Below are 22,288 nucleotides of genomic sequence, written 5' to 3'. Positions count from 1 at the left end.
GAGAGCGAGGGAGGGAGGGAGGGAGGGAGGGAGAGAGGGAGAGAGAGAGAGCGAGGGAGGGAGGGAGGGAGGGAGGGAGAGAGAGAGAGAGAAAGAGAGAGCGAGGGAGGGAGGGAGGGAGGGAGGGAGGGAGGGAGGGAGAGAGCGAGGGAGGGAGGGAGGGAGGGAGAGAGGGAGAGAGAGAGAGAGAGAGAGAGAGAGAGAGAGAGAGAGAGAGCGAGGGAGGGAGGGAGGGAGGGAGGGAGGGAGGGAGGGAGAGAGAGAGAGAGAGAGAGAGAGAGAGAGAGAGAGAGAGAGAGAGAGAGACTGTGCCCCTGGAGATGCTGTAAATACCGCCCCGAGTTCACACTGTGCCTGTATGAACCACCGGGTAGATGAGGAACTGTCACCACCAACAGCCCTGATACAGGGGCACACAGCTCCTGCCCTGGCCAGGCTCTGTGCACCCTCTGCCTGGCATGGCCCAGGAGCTCAGCGCATGCCTTCTGGGGGTTAGAAATCTAGACTCTGCTCTCTATGCCCAGTCCAGTGCCTGAGGGAAAACCAGGGAGGGGTGTAACTTACCATCAAGGCCAGTGTCCTGATCTCCTGAAAAAACAGCACAGTACAATTAGCTGGAGGGCACGTGTCCCCCTGCCAGGTCCCCTCTGCAGTCACGTCCCTCTGCAGGGGCGGGCTGGAGGAAGACCTCACAGATTGGCTCTCAGCCCTGTGTCACCCCCACACCTCCCAGAGGCTTGTCATCTGGATAGGGGACATCTAGATGGGGCCTCTCAAAAGTCTAATGCTATCCTAGGTGGACTAGACCTGCTTACTACTGTGGGGTGCAATCTCTTAATCCTAGGCAAGAAGGACACAGCACCCCTTTTCTTCCTGATCCCTGCAGGGGATTTCCCTGTTCCTTCTTTTTCTCCCAGAAAACAGAGCAGAGGCTGGCAAAGCGCTTCCTTAAAGCTCAGCAGGCAGATGACCCCTTGGTCCTAACAAAGGCTCCCACACCTCCACATACCTCCACACACCTCACACCTCCTCACAGCTTTACACACCTCCACACAGCTCTACACACCCCCTCACAGCTTCACACACACACACCTCACAGCTCCTCACAGCTCCACACACCTCCACATATGTCTACATAGCTTCACACACCTCCACACACCACACAGCTCCACACACCTCTACATAACTTCACACAGCTCCACACTTCCACACACCTCCACATAGCTTCACACACCACACAGCCTCACACACCTCCACACACGTTCGCACAACTCCATACACCTCCACACAGCTTCCCACACCTCCACATACACCCACAGACTTCATACAGCTCCGCATGTCTCCCTACAGTTTCATACACCTAGGCTGTTTGAAGGGGCCATTCTTAGTCTGGCGTAGTTTTGCCCCAAGGGGAACTCTGGGACTGCCCGGTCCTGATTAAAGATGGGTGCTGCCAGTCTAGTGGACTGAGATGTGCTAAAAACCCTTCCACACGCGGGGACGGCTTTTCCACTTCCCACCACATGATCCAGCCATGAATAACTGTGCCAAGAGAGAGTCATCTATTTAAAAGACGGGGGCTCATGAACTTGAAACAGGATGAAACTGAAGGAAAACTGATGTTTTCAGGGAGGTGGAGGCAGCTCCCACCAGGCGAAGGGGGTGCCCAAGAGTCATGTGCCCCCAGAGCACGTGATAATTGGCACTTGATGGGAACCAGGGTACTCCCAATGGCTCTTGGCTTGGCCAGAGCCAAGTATTTCCTAGCTGGGCGAAGAGCTCCGCCAGGACTTGGGATCTCCAGCCTCTGGAGTGGGACCCACTCACCTGAAGGGCCTCGTTGATGTTTCCATTATAATCTACCATCTCTCCCTTGCCGGGTTCACCCTTGGAGCCCTGAAAGACAGAGGAGCTCTCAGCCAGAGCCTGGGACAGGAGGGGCCCGAGGGCCTGCAGCCTATGGTGGCGGTCCCTGTACCTGCCTGGACACAGGGTGGCGTAGAGCATCCAGGACTGTCTGTCAGGCTGCTCGAGGTTTGTGGGACAAATAAGCAGCGTGTGCTAGAGCATTCGAGACCAGACAGGCCCAGAGGTGCATGGGTATAATCACCATGGCTGGGCAGACTTCCCTCCTAGGGCCAGCAGCGCACCGTTCCCTTCCCACCTCTCCAAGAGCTCGGGGTCAAGTCCCTTCATGCTACAACTCCAGGTGACAGGCGGACAGGACATACCTTGGGGCCAGCTGGTCCCGGCTCCCCAGCTGCTCCTGGCTGTCCCTGTTGCATGACAAATGAGTGAAATGGTTGATAGGGCTGAATGTGAGAACACCTGATGACCACAGGTGAGCCACACTTAGCTCATTCATCTTGGCTCAAGCCAACAGGACAGACTTCCCTGTATGTTTCCATGCAGGCTCCACCCGCTTCCAGAAATTTCCCTAATACCTGCCCACACTTTCTTCCTCTGAGTTTGAGTTCCTCAGGGCCCTATTCCTTTTGTGCTTGGTGATACCCCTTCCTTTCTATCCTAGGTTAGTCGTTAGTGACTTTTTTCTGTCCCTTTGGCTACCTTTCCTCGGGTCCCTAAACCAGTCACAACCTTGGCAGGAGGTATCTAGCCCTTCGCTTCTCCTGGTTTCCATTCCGCACTGGTTGCAAGGGCTCATTGCCTGGTGTTCAATGATGGCCTCAGTGAGCCCATGCGATCTTTTTAGGGCCCACTGGGACAGGGGGAACCACAGGGTGAAACAGATGTCCAGGGATGTCAGGAGGGAACAGCCAGAGGGATACTGATGCCCTAGAATGGGTCAGGGGCTGCTCCAGCTGGAAATAGGACCAGGTGACATGGAATAGATGGGACAATGGTGTCTAGTGAAGGATAAATCACACATCTAATTTTTCCGGGGTAATGTGAATTTTGAAGATGAAACGAAGTTAAAGATAAAGAAAAATTGAATGCTTTATCACCTCAACTCAGATGGCCCTGCCACTGCCCCTCTGAGGAACTGCCCTCTGTGCCCTGCCCACCTCAGCATTTTGGTTATCATGTGCCTGTGGAAGAGGCAGGGAGTGGACAGAAAAGAGTTCTCCGTGTAGATCTGTGGTGTGAGGAGCAACTGTAAGCCAGGGTTCAGACTCATTCGCCAGCTAAAGTGTCCCATTCTCCAGGCAGGCTTTTGCATGCCCGTGGTCTCAGCAGGTGCTTCTCTGAGGTTCAAGTCAAAAGAAGAAATCAGGAGTCAAAGCTGGCTTGCTTGGGGTCAGCACTGGGGTCCAGTCAGGCTCGGGATGACTGGTCTCCTGAGCTGTGTTCGAACACCCCGAACCACCCTCATCCTGCTGCTCCTGACTGTGGGGGACTCTACCTTGTCTCCTTGCAGTCCTGGGGGCCCAGCCTGGCCATCGACACCAGCTTCTCCCTGGGAAGAAGAGAGAGGAGGTGAGGGCACTCAGGGCAGCTGGGGCAGAGTCGGGAGTCTGTTAGAAAGACGCACTATACCAGGTCCTGCCTGCCTGGGCAACAGAAGGGGACATGAAGGCCCTGGGAATTGGGGTAGAGATCCCCACGCGTCCAGGATGGGCGGTATGGGTTGAGGTGTGAGGGCAGAGTCCTGGAACGTGGACCAGAGTTAGCAAATACAGCTCTCTAACTCTCCTTCCCTAGATCAGAAGACATAGACGTGGTGGCCAGGCATCCTCAAGTCCCCATTGAGACCTAAGCTGTGGCAACCTCATGACCTATGACCCTAGGCCTGAGAGCATGGGGTGGGGGTGCTGCTGCCTCTGGCAAAGCTGCAGCTCCTGCTGAGTTAGGCTGCAGCCATTTCTCTAGGATGCAGGGAAGGCAGCAACCAACCATGTTCAACACCTTGCTCTCCCGGAGCTGTCCATCTGCCCAGGCCTCTTTGGGGCTCCACGTCTCTGTTGACACAGATGCCAGCCAAGACTCACCTTTGGCCCCGGGGGCCCAGGGATCCCTGGGGGGCCGGGTTCCCCCTTGCCTCCTCCAAGGGCATTGCCTGCATCGCCTTTTTCTCCCTGGGGAGGGAAAGCAGAGTTATATCACTGGCTCTCCACTCGGGAGGAGGTGACTGATGGACTCCTGTCCAAGGACGAAGAGCAGCCGACGGGACAGTCCTGAGGCCAGGTCGGCTGCAGAAAGGCCACCCAAGGGCTTGGGGTTTCTGGGTCAGCCCTGCCACCCGTGGGACCGATCTTTCAGAATTCCTGCTTCTGAAAATGGTCTGTCAGATACTCTAGGCCTGTAGCCAATTTGAATGCACCAACAATGCTGAGAAACATTAGGTGACTGTCCAGGCTGCCAGCTGTCTTGGTCTACTCTTACAAGATTCCCAAAAGTTGCTTACATCCATCTACCATTTCTCAGGTACCATTATGTTCCTTCTCAGGTCTTTGATGTGGTTAAAGACTAGATAGTTGTAATTTCCTCAGTTATGATAAAAGATAAGTTAGATATAACTTATCTTTAAACTTGAAGCTTAAACTCACAAATATAAGATAGATAGGACATCTTCTTTAATATTGTAACTGTAATTCTTGCTTGATAATTGTTTTGTTATATGTAATTTCCTCAGTTATGATAAAAGATAAGTTAGATATAACTTATCTTTAAATTTTAAGCTTAAACTCACAAATATAAGATAGATAGGACATCTTCTTTAATATTGTAACTGTAATTCTTGCATGATAATTGTTTTGTTATATGTAATTTTACATGTTAAAGTTAAAACCTTCCTTTTTAAAAAAAGAAGAAAAGGGCAAGTGCTGTGGATATCACTCTATATAAATAAAACACTGATGGCCAGTGACCAGGCAGGAAGTATAGGCAGAACAAGGAAAGAGGAGAATTGGGGAAACAGGAAGGAGAGACACTACAGCCACTGCCAGGACAAGCAGCATGTAAAGACCCCGGTAAGCCATCAGCCACGTGGCAAGGTATAGATTTATAGAAATGGGTTAATTTAAGATAAAAGAACAGTTAGCAAGAAGCCTGCCACGGCCATACAGTTTATAAATAATATAAGCATCTGAGTGATTATTTTATTCTTGGATTGTGGGACTGCGGGGCTTGGTGGAACCTGGAGAGAAGACCTCCAGCAACAGACCGACATATTGGTGATTGAGGCTGGGGAGGGGGCCGAGGCGTGGGGGTGGGGTGGGGAGGAGGCACATTTCACCGGGGACTTGTGCAGTGAGTGCTCCTGGGTGGGTTGGGAACACGCAGGGTGACAGGAAGCTTTGTCTGCCTCTTCAGGACGGCATGTTCAGAGCCCTTGATCCTGACTCTGCTGGGGGCCTCTCTTACGGAGCTCTCTCCAGACATACTGGACCTTAAGTCTTTTTTAAAATGACCTACTTTTAAAAATAACTTTAAGGAACCTAAGCAGGGATGCCTCACAAGCTCAAGGATGAGAGTCTGGATTCCCAGCACCCCCTGCCTCTACCCCTACAGTGAAAAGCTGGGTGTGGTACCAAGTGCTTATAACACCCCCGTGCTGGGGAGGCAGAGGAAGGCAGATCCCAGAGGTTCACTAGCCAGCCAGTCTAGCTTAATTGTTAAGCGGGGGTAGGGGGGGAAGACATAGAGGTACACTTTCTCAAAAAACACAGTAGACCGCTCCTGAGGAAGGACAACCAGGCTAACCTCTGGCCTCCATATGAATGCACACACGTGTGCACCACATGCAGGGGCACACACAGGCACACACGCCTGCTTACAAATGCACGAATAACTGATTTAAATGGCTTCAAATGAGCTGACTTTCAGAGCCTACACCAAGACATCCAAGCAGGGGCATAGCTCCTGAATTCTTCAAATTGGTGTGTTCTTGGGCCCTCTTGTGGGACCCACACCTCCATCTGACTGTACCCCACTGCTTTCCCCGAGTCTGGGAACGGACAGGGCCAGGAGGAGAGCAAGGCTTGCAGAGAGTCCACCATCCACCACCGAAAATGTGTACCCACCTACCTTCTGCCCCGAGAGGCCGGAGAGCCCGGGGGGACCTGAAGCCCCCTTCTCACCCTGGAGAGAGAGAGAGAGAGAGAGAGAGAGAGAGAGAGAGAGAGAGAGAGAGAGAGAGAGAGAGAGAGAGAGAGATTAAGAACGGCTTCTTCAGGATGTCTGGCTCTTTTGTTGCTGTTTTGTTTTTTTCAAGACAGGGTTTCTCTGTGTAGCTCTGGCTGTCCTGGAACTCGCTTTGTAGACCAGGCTGGCTTCGTACTCACAGAGATCCTCCTGCCTCTGCCTCCCTGGTGGTTCCCCTGGCTCTTGTCTATCAGCTCCTCCTTGGGCCTCTGCTTCCTCTTGGACCTCCGTCCTGACTTATTCTTTCCTGAGGGACTTCACACGGGCAATGGCTGACATCCCTGCTCTGTTCCCATGTGAGCCTGGCTCTTAGAATTCTCAGGATGGAGAAGAAACCCTGGCCACAGTCCACAGTTGAGTCTCTCTCTCCAGAGAGCCCTTGGAAGCAGGGAGGAGGGCAGTTTGGAAAGTGGGGGCTTGGGAATTCTTTCTCCCTTGTATCCACTCTGCTCTTCTTCATGTCTTTATGTCTGCTCTCTTCCCCCCTCCCCCACACCGGCCCCTGCCTTTTCTGTCTGCCTCCTCCTGCCTCTAAGACGGAATCCAAACACCAGAATGTCCTTTGTGGGAGAAGTTTGTGTCATGGGCCAAATTTGTGTTCCAGCAAAGTTCAGTGTTGAAGTCCTAACCTCCGGTACTTCAGAAAGTGACCCTTTTTGGAAATAGGGTCAATCAAGATTAGTTAAGACCGAATATGAAGATCATGCTGGAGTAGACAGAACCCAGTGTTCCCATGACATTATAGGATGGGGAAGTCTGGAGACAGACACACAGACACAGACACACAGATGCTATGTGAAAATGAAAGTATATGAGTTGAGGCTTCTGCAAGCCGAGGGGACCTGAAAATTGTCGTAAACCACTTAAAAGGAAAAGCCTTCAGAGTGCACACCCCTCCTACCCCCTGCCTTTGGGCTTCTGGCCTCTAGGGCCGTGAGAGGATGTAAGTTTTGCTGGCTAATACATTTGGTCTGTGGATCACTGAGGCAGTATTTCCCTGCTCAGGCTCTGCCCAAAGCTGCAGAACTCAGCTATCTGTCCTCACGGCACAAATCCTGTCAGGTTGCTGGACACCAAGCCTCATTTATTAGGCAGAGCCAGCCTACCCCAAGAGATAGGTGACTTTGGACAGTCCCTTACTGAGCTAATGGCACAGCCAGTCTCCCCCAGGTCTCCCGTGGTCCACCTTTTGGGGTACAGTCTTCACTTTGCCTCTACAGTGTCTCTATAAGTCAGCATGGTGTCATAACAAAGTACTGTGCCTGGGTGGCTGAGAGAGCAGAGATCTAGTCCCTTATCGCCCCAGACTGCCATCTGGGTGTCTGTGTGAGGGAGAAGGGGAGGGCTCTCCTGGCTTGGAGATGGCTCTCATCTGTCTGCTCTCACTTGGCAAAGAGGAGGACTATCTTCACCTGATAAGGCCACCAGTGCCATCATCAGATTAGGGTCCCACCCTTGTGACCTCATTTAACCTTTATGAAGAAAATCCCTGTCCTCTAATGCAGACACCTTAGGGCTCTAGGCTGCGGCATATGAATCTTGGAGGGTGTAGTTCACTCCAGAACAGTGCCTGATGGAAAGCGCACCTCACCAGCAGGGAGTTGATTCAGGTTGGCATTGGAATTCTTGTCTCCACAGTCAAGAGTGTGGTTAATGCCATTCCCATACACAAGAACATGATCTGGGGGACTCTGGGGCCACAGTCTTAATGATCTTTCCAGCTGGAGGCAGCAAAGATGCCACACTGAGTCTCTAAGTGTCCTATCCCTGCCACTTGCCCTTGGGGACAGGCTGCCTGGTAACATGGTATGGAGGAAGGGAAGGAGGCAGAAAGCCAGGCAGGAGCCTGGTAAGGATGACTGGGGGTGGGGAAAAGGAAGGGCAAACTGGCTCCCCAGTGCCCAGCCTTGTCTGGACTGCCCCTGGGGTGGGTTTTAGCCTGGGCACTCCCAGTAGCTGGAACAAAAGACAAGGTCCTGCCTACAGAGATGCTTGGTAACAAAGATGACGAGGTGTGGTCCTTGTCCCTGGCCTTTCGCTGGTAGCCAAGGACTTCTGGAAGGGTTTGTGTCCCCGAGTTTGCTGGTCCATGCCACATTCCCTTTTTCCATATCATGCCTACCCAGCACAGTAGCTACAGGGTGGAGCCCCTGGGGCCCATGTCCCCTGAGGCATTCTGTCCTACCCTCTGTCCCTTCTTTCCCAGCATGCCTGGGGCCCCAGCTTCCCTGCATCTCTCTTAGAGACAAGAGAAAGTCATTGATAAATGGACATGGTGGTAAGGGAAGGATGGGGGTGGAATCAGAGACTGGGGTTCCCAGACAACTGCCCTCGGGCTCCTTGTCAACAAGAGGAATTCAGATAAACATACGGGTACTGCAGACTGTATTGGCTTTTTAGGATTTCTAGTGCACATTAGCATATCCACCACGACCCTGCCCCCCCTAGGCCTCCCCCATAGCAGATAAGTACACCACCACTGCCGCTGCCCTCTTTTATCATTCCCTGGACAAAAAGACCTTGCCAAGTTCAATGGGCTTGGTTTGAGCTTGTGACCTTCCTGCCTCAGTCCCCCAGACAGGCAAGAGTCTAGGCCTGTGCCACCTGGCCTGGCTCCGTGAAAGATTTTTCACTCAGTCATTTTCAAGTTCGTTTGACATTTCTGTCATGCTGCTACATCACTTATTGTTCTAGATAAGATGAGACCCTTGGTTATGTGCAGAGGACGGTATATCGTGTCCTCCCCCATTCCACCCCCCAATTCTGCCCCCCCACCTCCTTATTCCCCCTACCCCCACCCCTGACAGCTGCCATGCCTGCAGGCAGGACCAGGAAAGAGGAAATTCCTTACAGTATGCTCACACACACCCTGGCTGGGCCTCAGGGGGGACCAGAAGGAAAATGGTGGCCCCTGTCAGCCTCACCCCACCGCCCATCTCGTTCCTCTGTGCCCCTGGGGATTCCCCTTTCTGTCAGTACCTTGGCTCCTGGAGTCCCAGGCTCGCCCTGTGTGGGGACAAAGACGACAGGGATGAAGAAGGGGGAGGGACCAAACTGGGACAAGGGCCCTCTGCCTGGGGGGAGGGGCACTTCCTCTGCTCAGGGGAAACTCCAGGACAACGGCCTTCTGGGAAGCTGCTCCTGAGGGTCTCATTTACGCCCCTAGAGCAGTGGTTCTCAACCTTCCTAATGCTTTGATCCTTTCATACAGTTCCTCATGTTGTGGTGACCCCCCAACCATAAAGTTATTTTCATTGCTACTTCAGAACTGTAATGCAAATATCTGGGTTTCCTGATGATCTTAGGTGACCCCCCCCCCGAGAAAGGGGGTCGCGACCCACAGGTTGAGAACTGCTGCCCTAGAAGGATGGGTAGGTTAGGAGCACCCCAGGAGGTGCCACCTGTGAGTGGAGCACTGCTAAGATCCATATTGGGTACCACTGGGCACCCTCATGGTACCCACTGGCTTAGTTAAGGGTTCAGGGAAAAGGTGTCTGGAAGCCCATGGCAGCTGGTTCTGGAGTGTGGCAAAGGGCTGGCTTCTCTCAGTGGCAGACTAGGGAGGCCGTGAGTGGAGGCTGGAGACCTGGCTGAATCCCCTGGGTCCAGCTGCCATGCTGCTGAGCCCAAGCCCTAGCTCTGTGGTCTCATGACACCCTCATATCCTGCCCCCAACACATAGAATGACAGTGTTTACCGACCTTCATCCCAGCCATGGCAATCCCAGGAGCCCCCTGGTAAAGAAAAAAAAAAAGGCATGAAGGTCTCTGAGGTCAGAGGCCGCTAGCTGAGCAGCTCTGCCTGGTCTTACCATCTGCACATTTCTGGTGACTGATAGCCAGTACTGCCCCAGCGTGTGGGAGAATGTGACACCCTGAGCTGGGCACCCCAAGAGTGCACCGGAGGATGGAACATGGGCGGTCCGTCTGCTGGGTTACCAGGACTTTCAGTGGGAGTTCAGGGACAGTGAGGCTTCCTGGGCTAGCTCCCTGTGGTCAAAGGGTGGGGACCGCCAGGTAACCCCATAGGAAGGCTCTGGTTTCACCTAGTGCACCCCTGTGTATAAGTGGGGTTACCACCAACCACAGCTCTTTAAACCTTTTCCCTCAAGAACTGGAAGTAAACCCCATGCCTTCTTTTGTGTGTGAGGTATATATGTGTGTGTGCACATGTGTTTGTAGGGATATACACCCATGTGTACACACATGGAGGCCAGAGGTCACTGTCAGGTTCTTCCTCTATCACTCTCCACCTTATTTTTTGAGACAACCTAGTGTTCACTGAATGTCTAGACTAGCTGGTCGGCAAGGTCACAGGACCTTCCTGTTTCTTCCCAGTGCTGGGATTATAGGCATGTGCCACCCCATTTATGTGGCTGCTGGGGATTCGAACTCAGGTCCTCATACTTTCACAGTTGTACAGTAAGCTCTGCTGAGCCATCTCCCTTTTCCTTTTTAATCTTCTTCTTCTTCTTCTTCTTCTTCTTCTTCTTCTTCTTCTTCTTCTTCTTCTTCTTCTTCTTCTTCTTTTTAATAGATGGGGTCTCATGTAGCACAGGCTGGCCTTGAACTGTGCTGGATTACATGTGTGTACCACCACACCTGGTTTATAAAATTAATTTTCTTATTTCCTCAAGACCATATACTTTGAAGCGAAAATGTTGTTCAAAGTGCCATTTAGAAAAGCCCAAGTGGGACTGGAGAGATGGCTCAGAGGTTAAAAGCACTGGCTCTTCTTTTTTGGGAGGTCCTGAGTTCAATTCTCAACAACCACATGGTGGCTCACAACCATCTGTCATGAGATCTGGTGCCCTCTTCTGGCCTGCAGGCATACATGCAGTCAGAACATCATATACATAATAAATAAATATTAAGAAATAAAAGAAAGAAAAGCTCAAGTGGAGGGTGTTGGGGTTCTTATGTTTTCTTTGGATCTCAGGCCCATGCTAAAGCTGAAAGCTGAGAAAGATTTTTATGATCCAGAAATCCCAGGAAGCAATCGAGCCACATCACACCAGCCCCACCCTGCTCATGTTAGGAAAGATAGATCTAGGAAGGGGGAGGGTTGAGAGAGTGTGCATCCCATGTTCCCAACAGGTTATGAAAAGGAAGGGACCCAAGAAGGAACTAAGATTCCCAGAGTGTGGAAGAGGAATAGAGAGGGATGGGTACCTTGGTTCCATGCTTGCCTGGCATCCCTGGCATGCCCCGCTCTCCCTGGACAAAGAAACAAGAGCAACCATGAGTAAAGGACCAGACTCAGCATTAGGGCCCACAAGCTTGAGTTCCAAGCTTGGAGCTTCTCATCCAACCCCCATGAGTTCCAAGGACCCTGCCATGGCAGGAGCCGTGTGCACCAATTCCCTCAGTTCCCTGACGCCATCTTGAAGGAAGACCCAAGTCACAGATGTAGAAGAGAGAGAAAGAGGGAGATGGGGGGAGAACACACACAGACACACAGGCACACAGACAGACACACAGACACACAGGCACACAGACAGACACACAGACACACAGACACAGACACACACAGACACAGACACAGACACACAGACACAGACACACAGACACAGACACACATACACACAGACACAGACACACACACAGACACACATACACATAGACACAGACACACACAGACACACACACACAGATACACAGACATAGACACACACACAGACACACACAGACACAGACACACACACAGACACACACAGACACACAGACACACAGACACAGACACAGACACACACAGACACACAGACACAGACACACACAGACACACACACACACAAACACACATACACATAGACACAGATACACACAGACACACACACAGACACAGACACACACAGACACAGACACACACAGACACACACAGACACAGACACACACACACACACAGACACACACACAGAGACACACACACAGACACACACACAGACACAGACACACACACAGAGACACACACACAGACACAGACACACACAGAGACACACATACACATAGACACAGACACACACAGACACACACACAGACACACAAACACACAGACACAGACAGACAGACAGACAGACACACACACACACACACACACACACACACACACACACACACACACACACATTAAACCTAGCCAGGCAGATGGCCTTGAACTGGAGGATCCCCCTGCCTCCACTATGCTGGGCCTGGAGTCAGGCGGTGGCAAGAACAGCCATGTGGCTGCTTACCGTCTATAGACCTTCTTACCGTCTACAGACCTTCTTACCGTCTACAGACCTTCTTACCGTCTACAGACCTTCTTACCGTCTACAGACCTTCTTACCGTCTGCAGACCTTCTTACCGCCGGCGGGTTTGCTAACATGGTGCCCACTGCTGGAGCAGACATGTGTGTCTCTACTTTCATCCGGTGGCCTCTTCTTCCTAAGCTCTCTGGGCTTGTGAGCTATCGTTCATTTTTCCAACCCCCCTTTCTGATCCTGCCCCCTGTGACCATCAGAGCTGCAGGAAGAGGGGCCCCAGGAAGGCCGTCATACCATCATCATCACGAAGTGGGTCTGGAGATGGCAGCCAGTGACGCAAGGGACCGTGAAAAGGTGAGTCAAGACTGTAATCCGATTGTCTAGGGGGGCTAGCTCTTGCCTCATGCACTGAACCCCACGCGACACCCCAGTACTGAGAGGCAGCAGTACTCTGTCAGCAGCGGATGCCTCAGGGGTGCTGAAGGTGCTGCTGCGGTGGGAAATCCAGAGCCCAGACACACTGACTCCCGCTGTGGCTCCCGCCTGACCTGTATCTGCTCAGACTCTCTTCCCCGCTATCTCACAGGACAGCTCTGCCCTTCCTTCTCCGGACAAAGGCGACTCCCGCTCTCTTCCTCCATGCTGGGCCCTCCCCACCGATGTCTCCAAGTCCTCCCAGCACACAGGCGAGATAATGAGGCTTCCAACTTCACAGTCTCCACTGCCCAAAGATAAGAGACACGGGGCCCCTGGGCTCCTGAGCACGGTATTCTGAGGTCTGCCTCCATCCTGGTTTCCCGGTGAAGATAAACCACTGTGTTCCTAGAGGTGCGTGCCATCCACCTCCATGGCCTCACGGCTCTCTGCTACTTCCTCAGTTCAAAGCCATATTTATAATTCTGTGAGACCCTTTACTGCCCCCATGTCCCAGTCCTGGGTCTTCACCTTGTATTCCTACCCCTAATACTGGACTGAACCCAGAGCATCATGCATGCTACAAAATTGTTTTACTGTTAAATTCGATCTCCTGAGATGTCTTTACCTTTAATTTTGAGACAGGGTTTCACTAAGCTGTGAAGGCTGGCCTTGAGCTCACTCTATAGCCCAGACAGGATCGTGATCCTCCTGCCTCAGCCTCCTGATTATCTGGGATCATGGGCTAGTGCCACCACGCCCAGCTCACTCTGCACTTGACATCTGGACACATGTCACGCCCATCTGTGATGGACACTGCATGCATCATATTCATCCTCTTGGAGCCAAGTGCCTGAGTTCTACATAAGGCCCTAATTTTTATGTCCAAACACCAAATCAATCCTCTTCCACCCTGGCCTGCCCAGGGTGTTGGAGGGGTCCAGTCAGCACAGGCAGGTCTGCTCTGTGGCCAGCAGAGGGTGCAGAAGGACCGACTCTGAACTTGGCCATCTTGGCCACAGTGGTCTTAAAGGCCCCCTCAGGGTCCTAGGTGGCACTCCTCTCTAGAGGACCAGGTTCCCTGATAAGATTCCAATAGACTCCACCACTCTGACTCAGCCAGGAGTCCCTAGTCAACCTGCGGGTCACAACCCACTTTGGGGGTTGCATATCAGATCTTTACATTACGACTTGTAACAGTAGCAAAATTACAGTTACAAAGTAACAACGAAATAACTTTATGGTTGGGGGTCACCATGACCTGAGGAACTGTACTAAAGGGTTGTAGCATTAGGAAGGTTGAGAACCACTGTCCTAGACAGAGTCCCTTAGTGTGTGCAGGGATGTTGGAGGGATATCACCTTGAGAGGCCCTGGCTGCTCAGAAGCTACCGGTTGCTTTTTTTCCTGAGCTTTCTGCAAGGTCTCTGAAATCTCTCCCATCGTCCATGTGTGACAATGGTCTAGGTGTCAGCGTGACTGTTTTCCTCTCTGACTCCATCCTTCTCTTTTGCACAGTGAGATCAGACTGGATCTACTTCCCCACCCCCACCCGACACCCACACCCACCCCCAGCCCCACCCTGGCGGCCTGCATGGCTCTGCATAGAAGAAGATCCGTCAGCTGGAGACGCTTGGTCCATGGTTCCAGAAAAAGGAGTCATAGGAAGCCTTAGTTTGGGTCAAAATACAAGTCTGGGGGGTGGTGGTGGGGTTCCACTGTCCCCTCCTAATACCTCCAGGACAGCCAAGGATGCCTCTACTGGGGAAATGGCCTGCAGCTGGAAGGCAGCCCAAGAAGCCACGCACACCGCCAGGGCCCTGGGCTAACCCAAACAGTCCTTAGCTCGAGTGGGCTTGACCTTGTGAAGACATGCCTGCACACAAAAGAACCAGCCATCCTTACTTCCTTCTAGGGAGCAGTCCTCTGTAGGGCGGCCGATCTCCCCTCTTCCTCACCCCCAGCCCCCCTTGGTTGATCTTGGTCTCAGGGCCTCAGGACTTTCCTCCCTCCTGCCCTTTTGCTGGGCAGGAAGCAAGGGCGCCAGGCTGACCCCACACCAGGGCTCTCTCCGCTCTCATTAGCTTCACTGCTCAGTTCCAGCCTAGGGGCTTGCCCTGCCTGACCTCTGGATAGGCCAGAGAGCATTGCTTCCTGGATGGGAGAGAGGCGCCCTCCAGGATCCAAGACCCTGTTTCAGAAGGGGAAGCAGAGGCTGGCGCAGCCAGGGCTGAAGGACAGCAACACACTTTGAAGCTGTGGCATGCCTCTGTTGAGATTTAGGGCCTCCTTTTCTGTTGCCCTCTTGAGTGTTTCAGTTCCAAAGGCACAGGTGGAACTGTGCTCAGCTTGGCCCCACTGGCTCAGTGCCCTGCTTGGCTTTGGGGCTTGGATCTCACAGCTGTCCAAACCTATGGCTCCGATTCCTCTCTGCCTCTGCCTTCCCAGTGGGGATCCCAGAGGCTCCCTGGTGTGTGTGTGGGGGGGGGCAGGGGGTTCTCCACACCCCATCTGGACCATCCTGTGGCTGGGCAAGTGGGTGCTCCAAGTGCCCCCAAAGGGTCTTGGCCCCTCTGCCATGCATATGAGGACTGTGACTCCCACGCAGCCAGCCACCCTTGGGGGGTGCTGGCTCTTTAACATGGTGCCAAGAAACAATGAATGGAAGCTGCAGGAGGGGAGGGGGGGAACTACCATCACTGTGGTTCAAGAGACCAAGAGTTGGTTAGGGGGCTGCACTAAGCGACCCTGAAGGCCCGTCCCAGCTCCCAGGAGCCCCCTCGTGTGTCCCCACCCTCACTATCAACAGGTTCTGCGTCCTTTGAAGTTTCTAGGTGGGAGGACCCATCCTTTCTAGAGATGACAGGATGGCACAAGCTTGGCCAGCGGGTGTGGCCTCCTAATTGGTGATTTACTGTTTGTTGAACAAGCTGCCCAGGGACTTGGCAAGAAGTCTGTCTGGAGGGACAGGGGTGGGTGGGGCTTCAGCGTCCGCTCTCTGCAGCCAAGCAAAGGGCCGGCAGGCTAGGGAGATGAATGGATTTCCCTAACTCAGGGCCAGGGCTCTCCTACAAGGGGTCAGTGACATGGCATCTTTGTTCTCTGCAGGGGATGGGGGATTGCCTGGTGAGTGGGCTGTGAAGGCTGGGGAGCCCCTGGGTTGGAAAAGCTGCAGAGATGAGGAGAGGAGACTCACTTGGTCCCCGGCAAGAGTTCTTGGTTTGTCCTTCCAGGAAAAAGGGGACTGAGTTCCTACTTCCCCAGCTTCCCTGCCCAGAAGCAAGGACCGGAACCATGGAAATCCCAGGTCCTCCGGTAATTAGGGCTGGCAGGGAGTGATCCAGGGAATTCCTGGGGTCGGGTGCCCCATTGAAGGCTCGGGGCTTTGGAAGGATGGCTGGCTGGTAATCGCAATTTGAGATCGGTTGATTGTGTGGTCAGTTCCAAAGGAAAAGTCAGTTCTAATTAATCTGTGGGCTTTGGAGGGCGGAGCAGAGCCCAGAGGTCATGGAGTGGGGGCTGGAGGCTGTCCGGTGCCCTCGAGGCCCGTGTCTCCCTGCTCTTATCTGCATCCATTTCCAGAGTCTGGATGTCCTCACTGGGACTCCCCAACGTGGACAGAAAATGCTGTGTACCCTCTGCCGTTTGGAAATGCCACAGGGAGCCTGGGTCACTTGGACCCTCTGGGGGCCGGAGGGCCACAGGGATCTCTCAGGAGTAGTGGAGGCTGGAGATGAGCCGTTTTAGGAGTAAGCAGCAGCTCGGTTATCTAGGGTCCCTCCACTGGACAAGGCACACTCTCAGTTCATCTAAACGAGGTACCCATGTGCCTACACCTTCTGCCCTGCGAGATGTGAACCCAGCCGTGGTCTCTGTCTCCACGAAGAGGACATCTCATCTTCCACCTCATGGCCTTCCTGGGAAGATGAGGGAGAAAGCCTTTCGGAACACTAGATTCCCTTGGAGACCCTACCACGCAGGCAGGTCGCAAAGTCACTCAGAGTAAGGTTTTGAATTTAGACAGACCCAGATGTCACCACCTCCCAGCTCGGGGCTAGAGGGAGACAGACTCTGTGACCCATGCTTTGCGAGAGATACCAAAAAAAAAAAAAAAAAAAATCTGACTTTCTGAGGTGGATTTAGGAGACAATACAGTGAGGGATGCACAGGGGTTGGGGTGAGACTCAGTTGGTAGAATGCTTGCCTAGGTTCAGTCTCTGACACCACATAAACCGACTGTGAGGAAGCATAGCTATAATCCCAGCCCTCGGGAAGTCAGAAGGATCAGGCAGGTGTTCAAGGTCATCCTCAGCTACCACATGAGTTTAAGGTAAGCCTGGGCTTCAAAAAGGGGCTGGGGCACAAAGTGATGCCTATGGAGTGCCTAATACCCCAGCTGGCATGTGGGAGAGGCTCGGAGAATATTCATAGCGGTGCTGGTCATCACTCCACAGAACTGCCTCCTTCAGAATGTGTCCTAGCTATGGTCCTCTACAGATGTCCATGCGGATGATCTGGGGTGTACCAGACACGGTACTAATTTGGATGCACTACGAGATAAGCTCCCATCAGGTTTGTGACTCACACTAGTCCGAAGGAGACCGGAGGTTGTGATGTGTGATGTTTGAGACGTGCTTTATACTGCGCAATATCGTTGTTATAAACTTGGGCCAAGCAGGTAACACATGGGTATACAGCAATGCATGCGATGTCTAGGCAGGAGCGTTGGCCTCGGGCAGGTATAGGGGCTGCATAAGGGTGCTAGCCACCCTGGGCTTTGCTCTCAAAGATCTAGTAGAGAAGTAAGCCTTGCTGGCCTGGTTGAGAGGACCCAGGCCTGGTCCAGCCAGTGTGGGGACAGGGTGGTGGTGGAGGGTAGGAGTGGGGGCATGGAGGGAGCGTCTCATTCTCATCCTTCACAGGCTGAGAAATTAAACTCCACCTCGTGTGCCAAGCCTGGGAGACAGAACAAGCCGAGCTCATGGGGCAGGTCCATCTGCTACACCAAGGACTCCCCCTCTCTCGCAGAGACCACGGGGGTGGGGGTGGGGGGTCGGGGTGGGTGGGGGTGGGGGTGGCCGCACAGCTGTCTCGCCTCAGAGTCACCGTAAGTGGTGGCCACTCCTCCTCCGCTAGTGGGGAGAGGTGGAAACATCTTTCTGACATCCATGTCCATTCCTCCTCCAAATTAATTTCTCCTCCTTGTACCTTAATGAACCACAGAGTGGGAGGAAAGGAAGAGGGAGAGGGAAGAAAGAGCAAGGGAAGGCTGATGGGTAAAGGGGGGGGGCGCCATTCAGCCTTCCTCTCCTAGAGAATCCACAAGGTGCTTTCAGACAGGCTGGCGGGACCTCACTTCTGATTCCAGCATGACTGTTCACCAAAGTATTAACACCTGGGGGATAATGGTCTCCCAGGCCGGGCTCTGGGACAGACCGGGTGAGCCAGGTGCCATTGGCTAAACTAAGATGTGGAGGATGGCGGCCCTTGCCTGAGCACGAGTGACAATCACTTCACGTCAGGATTGAGAGGGAAGCCAGTGTCTGTTTGGACATGAGGATTGCCGGCGTCAAGATGCCACGGTCCCAGGGTGCCTGTCTGTCTCCTTGCAGGGGACCCCTCTGCTCGCGGACTAGGAGGCACTGGTCCCAGAGGAGGGGGAGTTAGTGGCATGGGTGTGGGGTTGCTGAGGTGCCCTGGGAGGTGGCTGGGAGGGGTGAAGGTTCACAGAGGTAGAGGGGGCAGCTATGGCCTTGGCTGTTAGAAACTACGAAAGGAGACTTCTATGGAGGAGCAGAGGGGCGTAGCCTAGCAAAGAGACCAGATAAAGAACTCAGCATGGGGGGAGGGGCAGAGGGGGCTACTCCGGAGTCCCTAAGGCTGAGGAGGCTCTGACTGCCCTAGACACAAGATGAAAAGATGGCAACCAAGGTGCCAAGAGGCTCACAAAGCTGTGTAAGGCCCCTAGGGAACATGTGTGGACAGTCCGTCTCCAGGAAGCCGTGGCTTCCCTGAGCAAGAAGGGATTGTAACCTTGACTGCTGCAGAAGCAACCATAAACAGTCCGGGCCAGTAGTTCCAAGCCTCTGGCTCTCTCCCTGGCACCTGGCATTTGGAAGTGTCTTTCTTGGATGGAGCCAGAACTGCTTTTCTGGAGGGCCACCATAGTCCTTGCTCACATCTAGTCCTGGGAGAGCAGCGTAGGCCGTTCTCCTGTCAGGCTAGGGCACTCTGTGCCTGAGCCAGCCTCCTCCTCCCCAGGAGTTGCCCCTTCCTCAACGGTATTATGCCATTCCTTTGCCAATGCAGGGATGCCTGGGCTGAATGCACCTTGCTATCATCTACCCACATAGAGGATGGCCACGCACATGTCCAGGCCCTCCAGTATACCCTAGCCCACAGCTGGGCCCTCACCAGCCTCAAGACAACAATTTCCCAGGCTTTGTTTTTGAAGTATTACACTTGTTTGTAGCAGAGGTAGACACCACTGGTCACAACAGTCCCAGCCAAGGGCATCACCATGATCCCAGGGGCCCCTCCGCCAGCGCCCCACCCCTTCGCAGCTTGAAAGAACCCATCTGACTACTAATGGGAAAACCGACCCGGGCTGCACTGGGAGGCAGTAAATTTTGTGAGTCTGAGAGAGTGGATGGAAGCAACCGTGGGGCTATAATTTCCACTTCCTGACACAGCGCGAGCCTCTCAGTTTATGCAGAACTAATTAAAGATCTCTCGTGTCTCACCATTTCCCCCACCAGGCACCCATAAAACACCGCGGCAATGGCAGCTACCAGAACCGGGAGAGTGAGGCGTGTACATCCTAGCTGAGTGGAGTCTCCTTTTCCAAGATTCCTTCCCTCACCCATACCTCTCCTTCCTGCTGCATTTCCCCCTTCTGGAAGGTTCTGGAGGATTCTGGAGCTTCCCTAGCCAATGGCTGAGATCCTTGTAGAATCTGGTACCATGTGATGGACCCAAACCTGACTTGAATTCTTGTTCTGACTTCTCCTAGCTGAGACTTGGGAGAGCCTCGGTTTTCCCATTTTCAAGGTGGGAGTAAATTACAGCAGCCCCAAAGGGGTATAGGATTGGGAACAATATCGGTCGATTGAAGGATAATGCTTGGCCTACAGCTGGCATTCATAAGTACTAGCAGTCATTGAAAGCATTACACACTTATGGTTGTGGTAGTAACTGCTTCCGGGCCTTGGCTCAGACGGTTTCCTTGTCTAAAATACTATTTCCTTTCAGATTTGCTAAAGGGCCACAGAGGTCACAAAGCTTTTCTACCCCTTCCGCCGATCAGTCAGAACTAGGTCTCTTCCTATGCTGTTGCAGGTGACTTGGCCGTGTGACTCATCTGAGCGGAAGGTCCTTAGGGAATGTGGCATGAGATGATGCTGGGAGCGTGCTCATGTATTTGAACCTGCCCACCTTGAAGGCTGTCCTGGGCCTACCTTGCTGTGGGGAAGCCCATCCAGCCTGCTGGAAGATGAAAGGCACCTGGAGAGTAGAATCCACCCAGCCAGCACCACCCCAGGACCGAATAATCTCTGCCCTCCTAACTTCTACTCCTGTGAACCCAGGTAGCACTGTAGAACCCCAGGCCACCAATCCACAGAAACATAAGAAATAATCATGATTTTAAGTCAGCCCATTTGGGATCTTTTGTTACACAGCACTAGCTAGCTGATACACCCACTCATACGGTTGAGCACTTGGCTGCTTTCTCCCAGGAAGCTTCCCCAACTCTTCCCACTTGGGCTCAGTCTTTCCACCCTGCTTTCAGAGTGCTTTGTAGTGGTAGGCACTTAACAGTTTGCGTCTAGTAAGGCAATCTGTGTGGGCATGCTTATCGGTCTGGCCTGAGAACTGCCCAAGAGCAGGGCTGGGTCTGTCTATACCCACTTCCAGGCTCAGCATGGAGCTTGTGTTAGAGGGGTCCAGTATTCTGGCTCACCCAGTCCAGACACCAGACATTGCCAGCCAGGTCAAGGAGAGAGTCACTTCCTTACTTGAGGTTGGATTGGGCCACTAGCTGGGCAAGGCCCCGTCCCATCTGTTCCTGTCCTTCCCCGAGTGTTCGGACAACCTTATAAACAAGGAGGCTCACACGGCTGGCACAGGTGTGAGTTTATGCTGCTCCCCACCCAGCCCTGGCCTGTGTGCATCCCTGTAATGAGGCCCCTCTTGGGTTCCCCACAGGAGAGGCAGTGTCCCCCACCTCCTGCTTACCTTGCGGCCATGGTAGCCCTGGATCCCGGGGTCTCCCTGGGGAAGAAAGAAAATCCAAATGGCTTTCCATGCCAGACCAGCTGGTGCCCCTTGAGACACAATGTCACCTTCTGCCTCCCCATGACCCCCCTGGTCTCTGGCCGTCCCCCGGACCCAGCTATTCCTGGAGCAACAGCCCTCTGCCCTCCGAGGTCCCCGGATACTGTCCTAATGGCTGAAGGTTGCTGCGAGGGGTCAGCTTGTTGGAGATTCGGGACATCCAGTTTGGGTTCTACCAAAGAGTCTTCTCCCGGCCCCTCCCGGCTCTCTGCTTCCACGTTTACAGAGTGGTGGCCACCCTCAGTGTTTCATGCCCTTTGGTCCCCAGGGCTCCTGACTTCAAAGTGACAGTGCCTTTGCCAGCCTGGGCTTCCAGGCAACATTTCCCAAGAGACCAGGTCACTTTGGAGGTCTTTCCATATCGGACAGCTTTGGGAGACACTGTGACCATGTCACGACATCTGTCTGCCTCGTGTTTCCAGCTAGACACAAACTCCCCAGGCATCCAAGAGTGTGCCTTTGTCTTTCTTTAAAAAAACAAACATACAAAACAAAACAAAACAAAAAAACCCTTTGGTTTTGTTTTTAAAGACAGGGTCTCATGTAGCCCAGGCTGGCCTCTAGCTTGTTATGTAGCCACAGATAACCTTGAACTTTCTGATCTCCCTGCCTCTGCTTTCCGGCTGTGGGCATAAGCATCACACTTTGTTTATGAAGCGCTGGGGATTCAAACCCAGGGCCTCCTGTATTCCAGGAAACCCCTCAGCCACCAAACTGCACCTCTAACCCTGCAGTGTACTTTCTATGCCAAACATAGCCCTTGCTTAGCCGGCTTGCCCACCCAAAAAAAGATGCTACCTGGTGAGATCAAAAGTTCTTAAAGAGGAGGTGACATTTTAGAAGTGGACCACGTTTAATCCATCACTCAGCTTCAGCCTTTCTCAGTGGACACCCCTACAGGGAATGCTTTCTCTATAGCACCTCTTATCACTTAGGGGAGTACTTACCTTTGGTCCAGGAGGCCCAGGTAAACCCTGTAAAAGGAAGGAGAAGGTGAATGGGGTTAGTCATGTTCACAGTGGAGGCTGGAGCAGAGAGCCCCAGATAGCTCCAGGGTGTCCCGGAGAGAAGCTGAAACCTAGGGAGGGCACATGGGGACACCAGGCTAGCATCCCTGATTGGAGCCATGTGGGCACTGTGGGCAACTGTGCTGTGCTTGCCCACTGGAAAGTAGGTCAGTGGCCTGGGGCTAAA

At 53.1% G+C, this 22,288-nt stretch overlaps 1 protein-coding gene across 1 annotated transcript in view; it reads right to left on the bottom strand.

Annotated features, from left to right (window-relative positions):
• Col13a1 (collagen type XIII alpha 1 chain) overlaps window positions 1-22,288 on the bottom strand; it is an 84,703-nt gene that overhangs the window by 28,083 nt on the left and 34,332 nt on the right. The window contains exons 14-24 of the mRNA XM_076557178.1: window positions 22,042-22,068; window positions 20,996-21,031; window positions 11,277-11,321; window positions 9,807-9,839; window positions 9,085-9,111; window positions 5,989-6,042; window positions 3,951-4,037; window positions 3,365-3,418; window positions 2,232-2,276; window positions 1,828-1,896; window positions 565-588 (exon numbers count right to left, since the gene is read on the bottom strand). Of these exons, the coding sequence (XP_076413293.1) occupies window positions 565-588; window positions 1,828-1,896; window positions 2,232-2,276; window positions 3,365-3,418; window positions 3,951-4,037; window positions 5,989-6,042; window positions 9,085-9,111; window positions 9,807-9,839; window positions 11,277-11,321; window positions 20,996-21,031; window positions 22,042-22,068 (501 nt within the window). The remainder of the gene's footprint in view (window positions 1-564; window positions 589-1,827; window positions 1,897-2,231; window positions 2,277-3,364; window positions 3,419-3,950; window positions 4,038-5,988; window positions 6,043-9,084; window positions 9,112-9,806; window positions 9,840-11,276; window positions 11,322-20,995; window positions 21,032-22,041; window positions 22,069-22,288) is intronic.

The sequence above is a fragment of the Peromyscus maniculatus genome, chromosome 21, assembly GCF_049852395.1.
Source record: "Peromyscus maniculatus bairdii isolate BWxNUB_F1_BW_parent chromosome 21, HU_Pman_BW_mat_3.1, whole genome shotgun sequence".
Taxonomy (NCBI): domain Eukaryota; kingdom Metazoa; phylum Chordata; class Mammalia; order Rodentia; family Cricetidae; genus Peromyscus; species Peromyscus maniculatus.
The sequence above is the reverse complement of the archived record's forward strand: the minus strand, read 5'-3'. Positions and strand labels throughout refer to the sequence as shown.